This window comes from Narcine bancroftii, chromosome 4 (genome assembly GCF_036971445.1).
Source record: "Narcine bancroftii isolate sNarBan1 chromosome 4, sNarBan1.hap1, whole genome shotgun sequence".
Classification (NCBI taxonomy): domain Eukaryota; kingdom Metazoa; phylum Chordata; class Chondrichthyes; order Torpediniformes; family Narcinidae; genus Narcine; species Narcine bancroftii.
Window position 1 is genome coordinate 232113439 of NC_091472.1, and position 20680 is coordinate 232134118.

Genomic DNA, 20680 nt, shown 5'->3' on the forward strand with positions numbered 1-20680 from the left:
ATACAGCTTTAATTTTTATGATAATTTAAAAAAATTAAAGTACCCATAATAATGATGACAATACTTGAGTAAATAATATTACAGAATTATGGAGTTAGGCTCAGTACAAGTACTGGTATCTGGGTCAATAATATTACAGAATTATGGAGTTAGGCTTGGTACAAGTACTGGTATCTGGGTAAATAATATTACAGAATTAGGGAGTTTGGCTTGGTACAAGAACTGGTATCTGGGTAAATAATATTACAGAATTAGGGAGTTAGGCGGTACAAGTATTGGTATCTGGGTAAATAATATTACAGAATTAGGGAGTTAGGCTCGGTACAAGTACTGGTATCTGGGTAAATATTAGCTTACCAGCTACCTCAACTTCGTATACAAGACCCGGGGAATATTTTTTGAGCCATTTTTTTGGGAAAAAATAGTGGGTCTTATATGCCACCAATATGGTATTTCGTAATGTATTATCATTTCTATTTTCTTTAATGAAGATTAAAACCCAGAATGCTATAAATGCCAAAGCCATTAAAATTTTAATTAGTGTTAAGATTTCCTTAGAAATTAATTTGTTCCTTTTATAAATGTAAATTTTGTTTATCCCTGTGTCATATAGTTATAAAGATTGGGCTGCAAAATGGATAACATAAGCAGAGAAAAGAAAAATGTATTTAAAACTTTAATTTCTTTCTCTGTGGGATCAGCTTGGATAAATGGCAAATTTGTGAATTGCCACAAACACATGAATGTGGATATTTAATTTTCAGATTTTGATTTCAGATTTATTGTCAGAGTACATACATGACATCACTTACAACCCTGAGATTCTTTTTCCTGCAAGCGCACAAGAATTATGACTAATTGGTAGTGCAAAAAAAAAACTGTAAACAAACAAAAGAACTGTAAAGAGATAATGAATATAAACAAACTGACTGTTCAATTAGGAGAGAATAAAAAAGAAAATCAATAAAGTGCACAAGTAAAAGTCCGTAAATGGGTCTCTGATTGAGTTTGTCGTTGAGCAGTCTGATGGTGAAGGGGTAGCAGCTGTTCTTGAACCTGGTGGCGCGAGTCTTGTGGCACCTATACCTCTTTCCTGATGACATCAGTAAGAACAGAGTTGTGTTGGGTGGTGTGTATCCTTGATCGTTGCTGCTGCTCTCCAATGGCAGCGTCCTCTGTAGATGTACTCAATTGTGGGGAGCATTTTGCTTATGGTGTCCTGGGCTGTGTCCACTACCTTTTGGAGAGCTTTACGCTCAGGGGTATTGGTGACCCCATACCAGACCATGATGTAGCCGGTCAGCACACTTACCACCACACCTCTGTAGAAATTTGCCAGGGATTCTGGTGTCATACCAAACTGCCGCAAATTCCTGACTCAGTAGAGGCGCTGATGTGCTTTCTTCACAATGCTATTGGAATGTTGGGTCCAGAAAAGATCTTCTGAGATTGTGACTCCCAAGAACTTAAATTTGCTCACCTTCCCAACCTCTGATTCCCCCAATAATCACTGGATTGTATACCTCTGGCTTTCCTTTCCTGAAGTGAACAATCAGCTCCTTGGTTTTGGTGACATTGAGTGCAAGGTTGTTGTTGGTGCACCATTCAGCCAAGTTTCAAATCTTCATCCTGTAAATTGACTCATCCCCTCTCTTTATAAAACCCACTACTGTGGTTTGTTGGCATATTTGTAGATAGTGTTATTGTTCTACCGAACCACACAATTGTAGGTGTAAAGTGATTAGAACAGGGTGCCAAGAACACAGCCCTGTGGTGCTCCAATACTGATGGAGATTATGGAGAAGACATTCTTACCAATCTTCACTAATTGTGGTCTGGAGCTGAGGAAATCCATGATCCAATTGCGCAGTGGGTGTTGACTCCCAGGTCTTGGGAGTTTGTTGATCAATTTTGAGGGGATGATGGTGTTAAATGTCAAAATGTAGTCAAGAAAGAGCATCTTGATGTATGCATCTTTGCTGTCCAGGTGTTCCAGGGCTTTGTGTAGAGCCAGTGAGATGGCATCTGCTGTGGACCTGTTCCTACAATAGGCATGGAATGTATCCACGTCATTACTCAGACAGGAGCTGGTTTCGGCATGGTTCCACCTGAACAAAACTTGCATTGGTTGAACATTGGTTAAAATGATTCTGAAAGTGATTTTGTTGGTATTTTACTGCATTTTTTTGGGAAAGATTTTAAGGGTCTATTGAAAAATAAATCAACTGCTTTACAGTAATCAAATTTCTGAATTTTCATGCAAATTGATATTCTTACTTATATATGGCTCAAATTTGATATAAGGAAAAGTTTTCAATCCAAAGTATTTCTGGAATACCAAAAAAATACATCCAAGAATGTTTTTGTTATAGATCTGAATCCCCTGGTGAAAATAGAAATATCTTGTATTCAAGTTTCTGGTTACTTTATTAGTCTGGTGAAATAAAATAGGTTAAAAACATGATGTAAGGGAAGCATCATTTTTCAAACACTCTTGGATACAGAAATTATGCTGCAGAAATGCTAATTTTCCTCAAAGCGTACCCTAGAGACAGTATTCCAACTTCTAGTGACAATGGTTCATTTAAGGGGAACATAGTTAATAGGATCTGGAAATATTTGGATTAATTCATAATGGCCTGTCTGAATTTTTAAATGTAAGTCAGTTTTATGAACCTCTCTGAAGAAACAGAATTAGGTTGATGAAAGAAATGTTTTGAATAATGTTTACAAAGATAAATAAAACCCATTGTATTAAAGAGTTTAAACTTTGGCTAGGAAATTTGTTGAAAGGACAGAAGTGGTGATTGTTCAGGTTTGGCATAAGTTGGTCATTAACAGATTTGTCATTGGAATGTTACTTTTGATAAGTGTAAATGATCAAAACAGGTCTAAAAGTGCCATATCAACAGTAACAATCGAGTTCAATGATGTGACAATAGATTGATAATGTAAGTAGGAATCAGAATTTATTGTAATGAACATATCACAACATTCCTTGTTTTGTGGCAGCATTACAGGTGCAAAAGTGCTATAAATTACAATAAAAAATTTAGTCAAAGGAAGAGATAGTGAGGTAGTGTCTGTAGTTCATTGTCCTTTCAGAAATCTGATGGCAGAGGGGAAGAAGCTTTTTTGTACATTGGGCTTTCATACAGAAATTTGCAAGACTTTGGTTTCCTCAAGCTCCTCATGAAGTGAAGGCACCAGGAAAGATCTTTAGAGATGTTTACACCCAGGAATTAGATGTTCTTAACCTTTTCCACTGCTGACCCTTTGATGAGGTCTGTTCATAACATGTTTTATGAACTGAAGTGAGAGTTTTCAGACATGCAAGAAGTTGAGGGCAAAGAAAATCAAATTCAGATAAATCTTTAAGAATTGTCATAAATCGCATTGATTATTATTCTTTGCTAATTAAATAGAAAGCATGAAGATTAGCAGAATAACATCACACCCAAATAACTAGTTTCAGCTTCAGTGGATGATTTCTGGACTGTAAGCACTTTTAAAAATCATCTGACCAAGCTTTTAGTCAGCCCTCCTAACTTTTCTTTGTCTATTTGTGACTTGATTTGGAACATTCTTTACATGACAAAAAAAATGGCACACACATTAATGTACCTTTTAAGTTCTGGCTGATGAATCACAAATGACATATTAATTATTTGTCAAAAAAGCTTTATTTTTAAAACTATAATATTTGTTGTGTTTGAGAGGTTAATTGCCATGTAATTTGAGCCATAGTCCCTTTACTGGAAAATTGAGACATGCTTTCTAAATTTGCTCTAATTAATACTAAACGGTTTTGTATTTTGTTATATTTAAATTGCACTGTGCTAGGCTAGCACTTGTTTTTTTTTGCACTCTATCTACATTATTATGTAATCTTTTTACTATTATTGGTGTATTGATTAAGATTCGGTTGATGAGAAAATTAGTTTGTGAAATATGCCATGTGTTCAGTTGTGAGGTTAGTAATAGGATCTGTTCCAGCACTCCAATAATTTTATTTCATGAAGGCAACTAAAATAACCGGTTTTAATACCTGATCATAAAGGTTCATTGACCATTTGAATGTGATGACATAGTGTAAATTATCCATTAACTATCATTAGGCTTCTTCAGGCGCATTCTCCGCCAAGAATGCGCCTGAAGAAGCGGCCCTGCCACCTGAAGGGACAGCTACACTGGATGCGCCTCTGAGCACACTCCGCCTCCTGTCCCTTCGGGCTGTCAGGTTTGGGATGGCTGGCTGTCAGAGTTGGGACAGCCGGCGCAGGCTTTCAGCGTGGGGACCTCCCCATACTGACACCACTGCCCCACTCTCCCAACAGCCCGACACAAGCCCCCACACCCGCTTCCCCAACAGCCCGAAACAAGCCCCCACACCGCGGGGTGGCCAGCGCGGAGACGCCACGCACGGGACGGGACGTCCCCACATCGACAGCCCGCGCCGGCCACCCCACAGCGCGGGGACCCCACGTCGGGCCGCTGGGAGAGCTGGACAGCGGTATGGGGATGTCCCCACACTGACCGTCCGCGCCGGCCGGCCCACAGTGCGGGGACTCACGTCGGCCTGCTGGGAGAGCGGGCATGTGGACCCATGCCGGGCCATTGGGAGAGCGGGTGTGGGGACCCATGTCGGGCCGTTGGGAGAGCGGGGTAGCGGCATCAGTGTGGGACGTCCCCACGCTGACAGCCCACGCCGGTTGCCCCTGCCCTGACGTCCGGCACAGGGGGTCAGGGGCAGCTGACAGGGGAGCTGTCAGGCGCTCGCCAGCTGACTGTCATCCCCTCAGCAGCCGCTTTCAGGCGGCTGCATTCATGTGCAGGGGGTGACCTCACTGCTCCAGCGAAGTTACCCTGCCGGAGGAGGGTAACAGAGATCGCCTCACAGGCGCTTTCAAGTGGCCTCCCGGCAGCCGCATATTGGCATAATATGCGACCTTACAAGCAGGGAATTTGGCCACCTGAAAGTGCCTATTGATAATCTGTGATATTAACATCGGAAATTTCCCTGAAATAGGTATTTTGTAACCATTATTTCCACCATTCCGTCAGTTCCAGAGCCATTAAATGCAGTACCTATATAGCGTTCAATTTCTCAATGATGCATGCATGTACTGTGTAAGAGGGATTCGCCGGAGAAAGGGAAGAAGTTGAGCTTCTCCTCGAACACAAGAATTTATGTAACAAAAGTACAATTGATCATTTTTGCACCCAAAACACGGATATAAAATGTTAATTTACGAGTGCACGTAGTTGATAAATGTTATCACTCGGTCAGGACAAAAAAAAAACACATGCACAATGATGCGAATTGCAAATAAAAAGTTGCCAGCGCTGTTCGAAAATCCGACATTCGTACGATCGGTCTATTTTTCCAGCAGTATTTGAATGTAAATGATCTTGCACCGTAGTTCGACTTTGCCAGCGCCAGATTGAACGTTGCCCCTCGGATTCAGAACGTACAATGACTTTATTCAAAAGAATTGAATGAAATTGGGTCATTTCCTTGCTGACTGCGTCATTAACGCATGAGAATTGAGGCGCTTTCTGATGGGAGTGCAGCACTGAATTAAACACAGGAGCTGCTTTTTTTCTACTATGATCCCTAGAAAGGAGCTGTCAGAAAAAGTGAGGCGGGCGTGTGAAAGGATATTCCAAGCCGCTTAAAGGTTCTGCTTTAAAAACAAATCTAAGCGTATTGCATCATTTATAGTTACTGAAGCCAAATCGCTGGAGAGAATTTGGTGCAGTGGCAATACATGGATACATTCTCCAAGCCGCCTGCCAAGCGCCTGCAGTGGACCGGAGTTACTGTAAGCGATCTAGTGTGGAGGTGGCAAACATGCAGAACCTCTCTCTATCCGAGTCATTTTAGTTTGGCTTCGTTTCAATGTCCCGTTGGGTGTTTGGTTCACTCCTGTGTTAGCTGAAGTGAGACCGAAAAGTTGCAATCACTGTGGATCCGAGCGATTGGTCGTGCCGAGAACAGGGAGACGCTGTCATCGTTTGTCAAGGGAATTAAACCCTCTTCCCTCCACTTAATTCTTCGTAATTTATTTCCAACTGCATGTTTTAGATTTAATGCCTTTTCTATGTTTCATTTTAAAAGCGGCAAATCGAATGAGGCACCTCCCCCCCTTAAAAAAAACGTGAAATACAACGTAAAACAATGTCCCGATCGATAGGAGGTGACTCCCAAACCCCTGTTAATCTTGCAAATGCGCAGTTGGGTCGGAAAAGTTTATACAAATAGATTTTTAATTTGTAAATTTGATGGCTATAAACGACCCCACTCAGTCGGAAATGCGAAGAGTATTGTACAGGTAGATATGGGAATTGTACACCGCATATCAGAAATGATTAAATTATTTATTTTGTTCTCCTCTATTGAACGATGTCGCCTGAGCAACTCGGCCCCTTACCGGTGCTCCTCTTGAGTTTCTGCATTTTAATCTCCCCCTGCAGCGCTCCGGCTATTTTTAGCTCCCACCTCCCAGGGTTGTGTTTCTTTCAGCAGGAGCTCCATTGTCGGTAAATCATCTGAAAATTAATTTCGACCGGCCCTTTTGTGTCATGTAAAAGATTGACGAGACGTTTTCAGTGAGTTTACCAGTTAAAAGTGTATGTTGGACGCATCTTTCTAACAAAACGTGGACACTGTCAGCCCAACGAAATTACCTATGATTAACTATTATTTCCGCGACGACTCGATTTCACTGAAAATATAGTTCTCGCAAGTCGGGGCGTGCGCTGCATGTAAACTTTAATACCACATTGCTGGAAAAGCCCATCGGAGGGTTGCGTTTATTTTTCGGCAAAACTACACCAGACGCTGCTGCTTTTATTTACGAGACTGAATTATTTTCATTTGCAGATGGACTTTCCGGCCGAGACCAGTCAGTTGATCTGTTGACTCCCTCAAGAGTGAATCACATGCCCAGCACTGGTAAGAGGCGATCAGAGCTTTCAAAACAAGATTAACTGATCGCATAAAATCAACTTTGAAGTGTCTATTAAATATAACACCAAAAATACAACGTAAAGTTATGCCATTTCTCTCATCTGTTGTTTTTTTTAAAAAAAACGTCTTTCTGATTAAATGGGCGATATCGTTATTTCCTGGGTTTTTTTTCAACTGTGTAGTTCTCAGATCATTGGTAATTTCTAGCAAATGATCAATGCATTAATACACAACGACAAAAGCAGCACCAGTCCTGATGATCAGCGTTGGGAATTTATTTATTGAACTGAAAGACTGGCCTCAAACTTGCGAAAAGATTCACTGGTCACTTCTCTTTCTGTTTCTTTCTGAACGTCGATTGCAGTTTTAAGAATGTATTACATTTTCAAGAGATTTTCCTTTTGGCGTTTCCTAATGTTAGTTATGTAATATTGACCTACTCAGAAGTTAGAATAGTTTCTGTTGTCAAAGTTTATTATCTTGGATTAAGGTGCAGGGTTTTGTGAGCAGTCCAGCTGGACATACCATACTCAGTACAGCAAGTAAGTGTAGATATGCACAGTTACAAAGATCAGGAAGTACAGGAGAAAAGCCAGGTTTTACTATTTTGAGGATGATACAGGAGTCTAATAAAGGTGGCAAAGAAGCTGTCCTTAAATCTGGTACTACATTTCACACTCGTGTATCTTTTTCATAACAGGAGAGGGGGGGTGAAGAGAGTGGCCAAGGTTGGATGATTCTTTTAATTTACTGGGTGCTTTTCCCAAGGCAGCAGGAAGGGTCGATGGGGGATTGTGCAATGGCTCAATCCTGTGCAGTTTCTTGCAGCTTTGAGTGAAGCAGCTCCTTTATTACACTGTGATGCACCCTGACAGGATCATTTCAGTGGTGCACCTGTAAAAGTTGTTAAGGGATGCTGGTGACATGCAAATTTCCTCAGGGTTCTGGGGAGGTGGAGGTGCTCAGGTGCTTTTGTCGCCATTGCATTGGCATGGATGGCCAGAACAAGTCAATGGAGATGTTCACCCCGAGGAACTAAAAGGTCTACAAAACTAGATGAAGATTTTTAAGGTTGTCACTAAAGACATTAGATCGACATGTTCAATGGAAAAATGAGAAGAAAATTTGATGTTCTAGAGACTATCACAGTTACTCAGCCAATTTTATTTCTATATTGTAATTATGGCTCCATTGCTAGTATCTTTGGTTCCAAGTCAGAAGGTATGGATTGCAATTCAATGCAGGGACTTGAACAGAAAAATCTCAGCTAACACTTCAGGGATGGGCTGATAAAGGACTGCCCTGTTTAAGATCGCAGTCTATCAGGCGAGATGTTAAGCCTAAATCTTGTTTGCCCTCTCAGATAAACATTAAATATCCCATGGCACCATCCTGTAGGGGCTTTTATTATTGATGTCCTAGGCAATATTTATCCTTCAACTAAAATAACTAGAAAGTGACTAGCAGAATATTGTGAGGGGAAATATGAGATTATTTATTTTAGTATGGAGAGGCAGAGTTAAAAAATATTTTTATAAGGGGCTCTTTAGGCTCCCCTCCCTTACATCACTTTTCCCTTCTCTGCTGACTAAAGCATATCTTGATATCTTAAATATTTGAAAAGTCACAATTTCCAGTAGTATATATAAATAAAAGAATGATTTTACTGAAACATTTATAGATGCATATGTATTAAATCTTGAAATTCAGTAGGGTAAAGTTAATTTATTTTGTTTTGTTCTTCCTTGTATTATGGTTTACCATAGAGAGGAGTTCACTTATTCACATGCTCACTGTACTAGTGTTTGTTTATGAAAACAGGTTTGCAGTCTAAATCTAAAACATTCAGATATCGTGTCCGTGAAATATAGCAATTATAAAGCATGGAACAAGAGTGAGTGAGTAGAGAGCAAACTGAGTAGGGAACACAGTCTGCAAAGTAATGTGGCTAAGTGAGTGGACCAGTCTGGCAGATGGAATACAATTTTGGTCCATGTGAGGTCATTCACTTGGAAGAAAAAATAGTCAATCGTTATTTAAACAGTGCATACTATTGTGGTGCTTGTACATGAGGCACAAAAAAACTAGTTTGCAGGTGGAGCAAGTAATCAAGAAGGCAAATGGGATGCGGACTTTTGTTATTGGAGGCATTGAATTTAAGAGTAGAGAGGTTCTGCAACTGTACAGGGTACTAGTGAAGTTGTCCCTTGAGAAAGGATTTCCTGGCTTTGGACACATTGCGCAGGAGGTTTGCTATGTTGATTCTGGAAATAAAGGGGTTCACATGAAGAGAGATAGTTCTGTAGTTTAGAATGTTTGAGGTGGGGGGGGAAGTCTTAAAAAAATACAATTATGAAATGGATCTATAAGATAGAAGCAGGGTGGTTGTTTGCACTGGCAGGTGATGCTAGATCGAGGGAAAATAACCTCAAAATCGGGGAAGTAGATTTAAGTAGATTGGGAGTAGATAGATAATCTCGCAGAGATAGTGAGAGTGTAGAATTCTCTCCTTCATGAAGGAGTAATAGGTAGACTTGTTCAATGTATTTAAGACACTGCTAGGTGTTTGAATAGTCAGGAGATGAAGGGTTATGGTGAACAAATGGCCTATTCCTGTTCCTACTTTTTAAATCTTGTGTATTTGAATAGTCCTGCTGCACTTTATTCAAAGCCTTTTTTTGTCAGTTATATAAGTTAGTATATAACTTTATGATGTTTAAGTGCTCTTTGGCATATATTGTATCCCACACTGCCATGAGCTGCTTCTCTCTTCATAAAGCGTCTGTGTCGCCAAGGATGCTGAATAACTTGTTTTCCATTTATCTGGTACAGTGGAATTTCATTTAAAAGTCTGAAAGGCTCTGTTGTGGGAGGGGTTATATTTTTCCATACAGAAAGAGGCCACTACATCCCTTCTCGACTGTGCTGAACCATTTTTTTACCTAGTCCCACTGACCTGCACCCAGACCATAGCCCTCCGTGCCTCTCCTATCCACATGCCTGTCCAAATTAATCTTAAATGTTAAAATTGAGCCCGCAATCACCACTTCAGCTGGCAGCTCGTTCCACACTCCCACCACTCTCTGTGTGAAGAAGTTCCCTCTAAACTTATCCCCTTTCATCCATAACCCATGTCCTCTGGTTTGTATCTCACCTACCCTCAGTGGAAAAAGCCTATCTATATTTACTCTATCTATCCCCTTCATATTTTAAATACCTCTATCAAATCTCCCCTCATTCTTTGATGCTCCAGGGAATAAAGACCTAACCTGGTTAATCTTTCCCTGTTACTCAGTTCCTGAAGTCTGGGCAATATCCTACTAAATCTCCTCTGCACTCTGTTTCCAACTTAATGATATTTTTCCTGTGACCAAAACTGCATATACAATGCTCCAAATTTAGCTTCACCAACCTCTTATACAACTTTACCAGAACATCCCAATTCCTGCACTCTATACTTTGATTTATCAAGGCCAATATGCCAAAAGCTCTCTTGACAACCCTATCCACCTGTGGCCCCACTTTCAGGGAATTACATAACTGTATTCCCAGATCCCTTTGATTTACTGCACTCCTCAGTGCCCTACCATTTACTGTATCCGTCCTTTCTTGGTTGGTCTTTCTAAAAATGCAACACCTCACGCTTGTCTGAATTAAATTCCATCTGCCAATTTTTAGCCCATTTTTCCAGCTGATCCATTTATCTCTACAAACTTTTAAAACCTTCTTCACTGTCCACAATGTCTCCAATCTTATTGTCATCTGCAGACTTGCTGATCCATTTTACCACGTTATCATCCAGATCATTGATATAGATGGCAAATAATAACAGTCCCAGCACCAATCCTTGAGGCAAACCACTAGTTGCAGCCCTCCAGTCTGAGAAGCAATCATCCACCACTATTCTCTGGCTTCTCCCATCCAGCCATTGTCAAATTCAGTTCACTACTTCACTGTGTGTACCTAGCGTCTGAACCTTCCTGACTAACCTCCCATGTGGGACCTTGTCAAAGGCCTTACTAAACTCCATGCAGACAAAATCCACAGCCTTTCCTTCATCAAATTTTGTGGTAACCTCTTCAAAAATCTCTACAAGATTGGTTAAACACGACTTACCAGGCACACAGCCATGTTGACTATTCCTAATCAGTTTCTGGCTATCTAATTAATTGTATATCAGATCTCTTAGACCACCTTCCACTAATTTACCTACTACTGACATCAAGCTCACTGACCCATAATTTATAGGGTTACTTTTGAAGCCATTTTTTAAACAACAGAACAATGTGAGCTACCCTCCAATCTTCCGGCACTACACCTGTGGCAAAATATATTTTAAATATTTCTGTCAGATCCCCTGCAATTTCTACACTAGCCTCTTTTAAGGTCCAAGGGAATATCTTGTTAGGCCTCAGAGATTTATCTTCCCTTATTTGCTTTAAGACAGCAAGCACTTCCTCCTCTTTAATAGGTATAGGTTCCATGACCTCTGCTTGTTTTCATTACTTCCCACGACTCTACCTGTTTCCTGAGTGTATACTGATAGAAAAAAATCATTTAAGATCTCCCCATCTCATGGCTCCATACAAAGCCGACCACTCTGATCTTCAAGGGGATCAATTTTGTCCCTTACTATCCTTTTGCTCTTAATATACCTGTAAAAAAAAACTTAGTATTTTCCTTTACATTGTCTGTCAAAGCAATCTCATGTTTTCTTTTAGCCCTCCTAATTTCTTTCTTGAGGTTTTTCTTGCATTTTATACTCCTCAAGTACCTAATTTGGTCCACATTGCCTATACCTGCTATACAGCTCTCTCTTCTTCCGAACCAGATCATCAATAACCCTCAAAAATAAAATTCCTTGTGCCCTTGCCTTTAATTCTGACAGGAACATACAAACTCCGTAGACTCAAAATTTCACCTTTGAAGAACTTCCATTTACCAAACACATTCTTGCCAGAAAACAACTTCTCCAATCCATGCATTCTAGAGCTTTTCTCATTTCCTCAAAATTGGCCTTTCTTCAATGTAGAATCTCCACCTGAGGCCCAGACCTAACCTTCTCCATAATTACCTTGAAACTAATGACATTATGATCACTGGACCCAAAATGTTGGACAATACATACTTTTGTCACCTGACCTGTCTCGTTCCATAATAGGAGATCCAGTATTGCACTCCCTCTAGTTGTTACCTCTATATTGATTTAGAAAATTTCCTGAATATATTTGACAAACTTCAAGCCATCCAGCCCTTTTACAGTATGGGAGTCACAGTCAATATGGAGAAAATTAAAATCTTATACTATCACAACCTTGTGTTTCCTGCAACTGTCTGCTATCTCTCTACAGATTTGCTCCTCTAATTCTCATTGACTGTTGGGTGGTCTGTAATGCGCATGAGTGTGGTCATACCTTTCTTGTTCCTCAGCTCCACCCATATATCCTCAGTTGATGAGCCCTCTGTTCTGTCCTGCCTGAATGCAGCGAGATATTTTGCCTGATGAGCAATGCCACTCTGCCCCTTTTCATCCTTCCGGATCTATCGCATCTGAAACAATGGAAGCCTGGAACATTGAGCTGCCAATCCTGCCCTTCCTGCAACCAAGTTTCACTAATGGCCACAATGTCATAATTCACTTGCAATCCATGCTCTAAGCTCGTCTGCCTTTCCTACAATACTCACTTGTATGGAAATAGATGGACCTGAGTACATTTCCATCATGTACAACCTATTGATTTCCAATGGTGCATGGAATTTTCACATAATCTTTTCCATCTTCCACTCCTCTATCTGCCTTGGCACTCTGGTTCCCATCCGCTCCCCCATCTCCCACTGGAGCATCTACAACAAACTTTCCCGCAAGGATATTAGTTCCCCACCAATTCAGATTCAAACTGTCTTGTTGGAACATGTCCCACCTTCCCTGCAAGAGATCTTGAAATATTTTAGTATAAGTCAGTAAATAATTTATTAAACACAACATTTTAAACTATATTTTGATCTATTGTGTTTTAAAACATTTCTAAGCAGCTTTTATTGCACTGACCTAAAAGGCCAAATTTTTATCTGGCAAAATTATGTTGCATAAGTGGCAGATCATTTACAATAGCTGACAGTTACTGTCACGTGGGCAGATATGACCGCCAATTTGGATGTCTTGGTCACATCAGCAGTAAGTGAATGGTTCTGTGTAAGTTTGTTTTCCATATTATTTGAAGGTGGAGAACTAGCAGGTCACCAACAAGATAAATTTTGAACCAGGTCCAAATCATCAATTAGACTATTTACAGTTCTCTAATATTACATGTTCCAACCTTGCCTCAGCTCATCTGCTGTAGCCTTCATCCACTACTGGATAGCCTTCCTCACTCTCCATAATGTTGTTGCTCATTCAGTGCAGCAAGTTTGGTTCCTCCATCATTGTTGTGCTTGCTTTGCTTGTGCCTCCTATTTAACAAATGTCTGGATTTTAAATTTATTATCTCTTCATGACCAGGCCCTACCCTACCTTTTGGTAATCTCCAGTCCAAATACCCTCAAATATCAATACTGCTTCATCTTAAACAACAATCTTAACTCCACAATTGGCAATTAGCTGCAACTCCTGAGACCCTAACTCTGAAACTTATTGCTTATTTTAAGATGTTCCTTAAATTTCTTGTGCCTTATATTTGTTAGATAATATTCTTCAAGTTTATTGACATGTGTACCAAGGTAGAGTGAGTAAGTTGGTTATATGAGCAGTCCAGTTCATCAACTTTTTTATGGTACAGGCACAGAATCACAGAGAGAGAGAAAGATCGAGGCCAAGCTTAAACTTGAGGACAGCCTTAAACCTAACAGCACAGATATTATTTCTAATTTTAGTTAACTTCCACCTTTGCCTGGTTCTACTGTTTATCTTCTTTACCTACTCATGATCTTACTTTTTCCTCTATAACTTATTTCTCCCACCCTCCTCCTCTACCTGTTTCTCTGCATATCCCACCTTCTGTTCAATAGCCTATCATGGCCTCTAGCTAACCTTTCCTTATCTTACTTGAGACAATAAAGGGTCTAGACCTAAAACAATAACTGATCATTGTTGATCATTGATGCTGCCTGACCTGTTAAGTTTCTCCAGCAGCTCATTGTTTTCTAAAAATTCCAGCATGTGGAATTTCTGTGTTTCTCTCCATTATTTTTCAAGTGTGAAGTTCATTCAGGAGTCTAATAACAGCAGGTGACAAAAATGTCCTTCAACTGGGAGGTGGGTGATCTCACACTTGTGAATCTTTTTCCCAGTGGTTGGACGGTAAATGAATAGAGTTTGCCATAGGCAGATTGAATCTTTTAATATATTGGCTGCTTTTTCAAGACAGCGGGGAAGTGTAAATGGAGATGCTGGTGGAGTGGGGAATTAGTGTGATGTTCTGAGCTGCATTCAGCTCTCTGTAGTTTCTTGTGGTCTTGGGCAGACAAGTGCCTGACAGGATACTTTGGATGGTGCACCTGTAGAAGTGGATGTCATGCTGAATTTCCTCAGATTTCTCAGGAAGTAGAGACTTTTTGGCTATTATGACAATGTGGTTGGACTGGACAGGTTGTTTGGGATGATTATCCCAAAGAACTTAGAGCTGCCTACAGTCTCTACTCCAATGCTATTGATGTAGACCAGGGAATGAGCTTTACTTTTATTGTGGAAGTCTATGTCTAGTTGCTTGGTCTTGCTGTCATTAAGGAAGGGGTTGTTGTCCTGGCACCTTGCCATTCTTCTAAATTCCAACTTGTCTTTGTTTGAGATCTTGTGAAACACCTTGGTACATTTTGCTGGGTTAAAGTTGCTCTGCAAATGGAAGTTGTCATTATTGTTCAATAGACCTGAGTGATCTCTTACTTCAGCCTGATCCAAATGATAGCACCTTAAACGTACCAGTGTGTATGTTGAAGAGAAGTGGGACCCTCTGATTCAGATGTACTGATACTGCCAATTAAACCAAAGAGATGCTCAATTGTGTATTTTATCCTCAAACTTTACCTTTGATTGGAAATTTGTAAGTCAGTGTTGTGCTTCATTTTCTAATTCTGGCATAGCCTAAGCAGGTTGTGAGAATGCCGCAGTTAACCAGTGGATACCTATTACAGAAATGAGGTAAACTACCAGTATTCCTACTAACTCTCCTGATGAAGACCTCAACTACATTTTACTTCCTTTGGATGCTGCGTGACCTGAAGAATTCCTCCAGCGTTTTGAGTACTGAACCATTTCCCTTGTGCCCTTATTGATGCACACAGGCAGTCAGAAGTGCAGGTTCCTTTTTTTTTTTAAGTAAAGCCTCCCCCAAATCGTCTGAAGAGTGCAAGGTACACCTACATAGTTTGTGAGAGAGAAAGTGCTTTTGATGATAAATACAAAAAACTCCAGATGCTAGAACATTGAACAAACAGTGGGAAGCTGGAGGGTCATCCATAGAGAGAAATAGTCAGTCAATGGTTTGGATTGGGACCCTTCAGAATATAAAGACTGTACAGCACAGGAACAGACCCTATGGCCCACTATGTGTGGACTGAGCATGGTGCCAAATTAAAGTAAAAGCCTTATTTTCCCTTCATATTCATCTATCTACAACTTATTGAATCCTACTGTCATATCTGCTTACCTTTACCTTTCTATGCATATAAAACTACTGGAGTCAATTTCTTGAAGTAGGCATCAAGGGAGGCAACGTGATCAGACTTAAAATGGCAGACGGCGTTCTCCTTCCTCGAGCCGACGAACTGCTGAAGCCGCGTGAAGTCTGTTGATAAGTACGAGTTGTCCATGGTCAGACTTTCGTTATGCTTGGACTGCCTGTATTCCATTCCAGGTACCCTCACTCTGTGTGTTTTTTAAAAAAACTTTGCTCTTCCCTTCCTATCACCTTAAACACATCCTCTAATATTTTAAATTTTTACCCCAGGAAAATGATTCTGAGTTTCTACCCTATCTTTGCTTCTCATAATTTTAGGTTTCCGCTCAGCCTTTGTGAGACATGACCAGGCCCTAATGTGACCATGCCATTCCAAATATGTGTAAATCCTATCCCCAAGTGTCCTCTCTAGTAGCTTCCCTGTCACTGATGTGAGACTCGTCAGTCTATAATTTCCTGGATTATTCCCATTCTCCTTTCTTGAGCATTACTGACTACTGTCCAGTCCCCGGGACCTTGCCTTTTGCTAATAAGGAAACAATGATTGTTGTCAAGGCCCCAGTGGTCTTTTCATTTGCATCTCCTGAGATCATAGTTGCGTCAGAATTTTTTAAAGTGCATTCAAGGGGGTTTCTTGTAGCAGTGTGTTGATCGTCTAACCAGGGAAGAAGCACACTGGACTTGTACTGGGAATTAAACCTTGCTAGTTGATCAGAGTTTCAATGTGACAGCATTGTAGGATAGTGATCACATTTTCTTAAGTTTCAAAAGATTCTGCACCATCTTCATCTCAAAATGATGAAATACATTTCCATTCTCCACACTATCCTCCATCATTCTTATTGATAACTGATGCAGAATACTCTTTTAGTACCTTGTCCACTTTCTCTGACTCCAAGCACAATTCCCTCCTTTGTCCTTGAGTGATCCTATTCTCTCCCTGGTTATTAATGTAAGTATCAAATGCCTTTGAATTATTTTTAATTCTACTCACCTGGCTATTTCATGTTCCCTTTGGCCTTCCTAATGCTTTGCCTAGTTCTTTCTTGCCATTTTGAAGGATCCTTTTCGATTTTGGCTTCTTAAACCTTGCATGTGTTTCCTTTTTCATTCTAAATTCATTATCTCTCTTGTCATCCAAGGTTCCCTTACCTTACCATTTTTCTTTCTTACTGGAATATGCCAGTCTGAGACTCTGATCATCTGATCTTTAAACTACTTCCATTAGATGTGGACTTCCCCAATAATAGGTACTTGCAATCAATTCCTGAGCTCCTGTCTAATTATACCATAATTTACCATCCCCCAATGTGTAGTATTTTCTCAAAAGGTTCAGACTTATCCTTAAACTTTGCCATTTTGAAACTTAAGAAAGTATAATCACTATTCCCATAATGCTGTCACACTGAACTCTGATCACCTGGCAAGGTTCATTTCCCAGTACAAGGTCCAGTCTGCCTCTTCCCTGGTTAGACTCTCGACACACTACTTCAAGAAACCCTCTTGAATGCACTTAACAAATTCTGACACAGCTAAGTTTCTAGCACTAAGGGCATCCCAATCAATATTGGGGAAATTAAAGTCTCCAACTATGACATTCTGTACTTTTGCATCTTTCCACAATCTGTTTGCTTATTTTTTCTTCAATCTCTCAGTAGCTATTTAGAGAATTTTTATGTAACCCAATCAGAGTGATGACAGCTTTTTTTTCTTAATCTGTACCCATATGGCCTCACTGGATAAGCCGTTCAGCCATGTCTTCTCATTGTGCAGCTGTAACACATACTCTCCTTAATTGCAACCCCTTCACTTCTTTTACCTCCCTCTCAATCCTGTCTAAAACATCAAGAACGAAGAATGTTGAGTTGCAAACCCTGTCCCACTTGCAACCAATTCTCAGTAATGACCACAACATATACATATCTATGCTTTAAGTTGATCTATCTGAACCATATGTTCCTTGTTATTAAAATAAATACATTTCAGCCCATTAGTCTCATTGTGTTCAATGACCTGTCCATTCTTTCTGACATTGAATCTACCATCCCCTCAACTCCTCCAGTTGCAACCCTGCTGTTATGAAACTCATTCCCTTGTTGTGCTTGCCCTCCTGGGAAGCACGAGTGAACCTCCTTACAAGGATATTGGTTACCCTCCAGTTAAGGGGCATTCTGTCCCTCTTGTACAGGACCCACCTATCCTGGAAGAGAACCCAATGATCCAACTAACTGACCCTCCCTCCTGCACTAGCTCTTTAGCCACATATAGAACTGCATTGTAGATTTTTTTTGTTTTGCCTCACTAGCCTATGGCATGATAGTCTTGGAAGCCCTTTGTTTAATGCTATTTTACTCCTTATCATGTTGCAGGACTCCATCTCCCTTCCTTTCTACATCATGGGTACCAATGCAGATACCCTGCTGCTCACCCTTCCCTGCCAGAATATCCTGTACCCATTCAGAGACATCCTTGATCCTGACACCAGGGAGGCAAAATACCATCCTGGTGTTACAGCCAAAGAAATACTCATCTGTACTGCTAACTATGGAATCTCCTATCACTGTGGCTCTACCTGACTTCATCTTCCCCCCATCCCATCCCATGAGGATGTTCAGATGGAGAAAATATGTGCCTAACTGAAGAAAAGCACCAGGTTATATGAATTACTATTATTGCAGCAAAATAGGAATAAAAAGTAATACCACATTAACTCATTCATCCCAGATCTTTTTCCAGCTAGTTTTTCTAGTTCTCAGATATTTTCCCAGTCATCAATATTTAATGTTGATTTTTGTCACCATTATTAACCAAGCTGTTCCTTTCAAATTAAATTTTGGATGGCATCGTGAAATTAATCTCAAACTGCTAATTATAACTCTTAAATGGATTGTTTGTTTAAATAGACTTTAAAAATGCTTCTGTAGTTTAGATTCCATTATCAGTCGAGAATTGTTCTTTAACATGGCTTTGATCCATGCAATGTATTTTTCTTTGCTCTACAAAAGGATTGGAAAATATGCACTAATCTTCCTTTCATATTCTCTTTGTATAAATGGTGCAAGTTTGCAGCTTTTAATCTAATTTACAATGTCCAGTTCTTCTTACCCATAATTGGTTTGCTTAATTGTATTATGATCTAGGCAAAGGAATCCGATTGTGCCTAATAATATTAAAGAGCAGTGGGTTGTTCTAGTCACCTCACACAATTTTAATAAAAACGTTCAAGAAGGCCCTGTAAACCTTATGCACACTATCTTTGATAAAAAGACAGGGCATTGAAAAAGTACGGAAAGGCGTCTTAGGATAATACTTTGAATGATTGTGACTCACCAATATATTTGTTGATCTTAATAGGGAGTCACGTCAAGGGGCTGGATGGCTTGTAGTTTGTCAAATATGTTCAGGAAAGTTTTCTAAAGCAATGCATAAGAGGTCTCAACTAGAGAGAGTGCAATACTGGATCTCCTTTTAGGGAATGAAATAGGACAGGTGACAGAAGTATGTGTAGAAGAACATTTTGGGTTCAGTGATCATAATGCCATTAGTTTCAAGTTAATTATGGAGAAAGATAGGTCTGGACCTTGGGTTCAAATTCTAAATTGAAAAAAGGCCAATTTTTAGGAAATGAGAAAAGATCTAGAATGCATGGATTGGGAGAAGTTGTTTTCTGGCAAGGATGTGTTTGGTAAGTAGAAGTCCCTCAAAGGTGAAATTTTGAGACTACGGCATTTGTATGTCCTTCCAGGATTAAAGAAAGGTATGGTTAACAGGCATAGGGAACCTTGGTTTTTGAGGATTTGGAAGAAGAGAGGTATATAGCAGGTAAAGGCAACATGGACCAAATGAGGTACTTGAGTATAAAATACAAGAAAGAAATCAGGAAATCTAAAAAAAGACACGAGGTCGCTTTGACAGACAAATGTGAAGGAAAATCCTAAGGGTTTTTACAGGTATATTAAGAGGAAAAGAACAATAAGGAAAAAAAATTGTCCCCTTGAAGATCAGAGTGATCGGCTTTGTATGGAGCCAAGAGAAGGGAAGATTTTATTTTATTTTTCATCAGTATACACTTGGAAAACGGGCAGAGTCATGGGAAGTAAAGAAAATAAGCAATGAGGTCACAGAACTTGTACATATTAAAGATGAGAAGTGCCTGCTGTCTTAAAGCAAATAAAGGAGTTAAATCCTCAGGGCCCGACAAGATATACTCTCGGACCTTTAGGGAGGCTAGTGTAGACATTTTCTGGGCTCTGGCAAAATATTCAAAATGTCCTTTGCCACAGGTGTGCTGCCAGAGGATTGGAGGGTAGCTCGCATTGTTCGTTGTTTAAAAAAGGGTCCAAAAGTAACCCTGGAAATGATAGGCTGGTGAGCCTGACATCAGTAGTAGGTAAATCTTCTAGAGTTTTTCGAGGTTACCAGGAAATTTGATGAAACAAAGGCTGTGGATGTTGTCTCAGGCCTTTGACGAGGTCCCACATGGGAGGTTGGTCAGGAATGTTCAGACACAAGATATTCATAGTGAAATAGTAAACTGAATTCGACAATGACTGGACAGGATAAGCTAGAGAGTAATGGTGGATATTGCTTCTCAGACTGGACGCCTGTGACTAGTGGTGTGCCTCGGGGATTAGTGTTGGAACTATTGTTGTTTGTCATCTTCATCAATGATCTAAATGATAATGCGGTTAAATTGAATCAGCAAGTTTGCAAATGTCACTGATTGGAGGCATTGTGGACAGTGAAAAAGGGTTTCAAAGCTTGAAAAATGGCAGATAGAATTTAATGTAGACAAGTACGAGGTGTTGTATTTTGGAAGGACAAACCAAGAAAGGACATACACGATAAATGGTAGGGCATTGCGGAGCATGGTGGAACTGAGGGACCTGGGAATACAGATGCATAATTCCATGAAAGAGAGCTTTTGGCATATTTGGCTTCATAAATCAATATATTTGATTATAGGAGTTGGGATGTTATGGTAAAGATGTATAAGATATTGTTGAGGCTAAATTTGGAGTATTGTGTGCAGTTT

At 40.0% G+C, this 20680-nt stretch overlaps 1 protein-coding gene across 12 annotated transcripts in view; it reads left to right on the forward strand.

Moving 5' to 3' along the window:
• The window catches only part of hdac4 (histone deacetylase 4), a 481405-nt gene that overhangs the window by 175532 nt on the left and 285193 nt on the right, over positions 1-20680 (forward strand). For 10 of the 12 annotated variants that reach the window (XM_069934297.1, XM_069934289.1, XM_069934292.1 and 7 more), the window contains one exon: positions 6887-6958. In XM_069934297.1, coding sequence (XP_069790398.1) covers positions 6887-6958 — 72 coding nt within the window. Of the gene's footprint in view, positions 1-5637; positions 5826-6886; positions 6959-20680 lie in introns of those variants that run through there. The other 2 variants (XM_069934295.1, XM_069934301.1) reach the window with 2 other exon arrangements.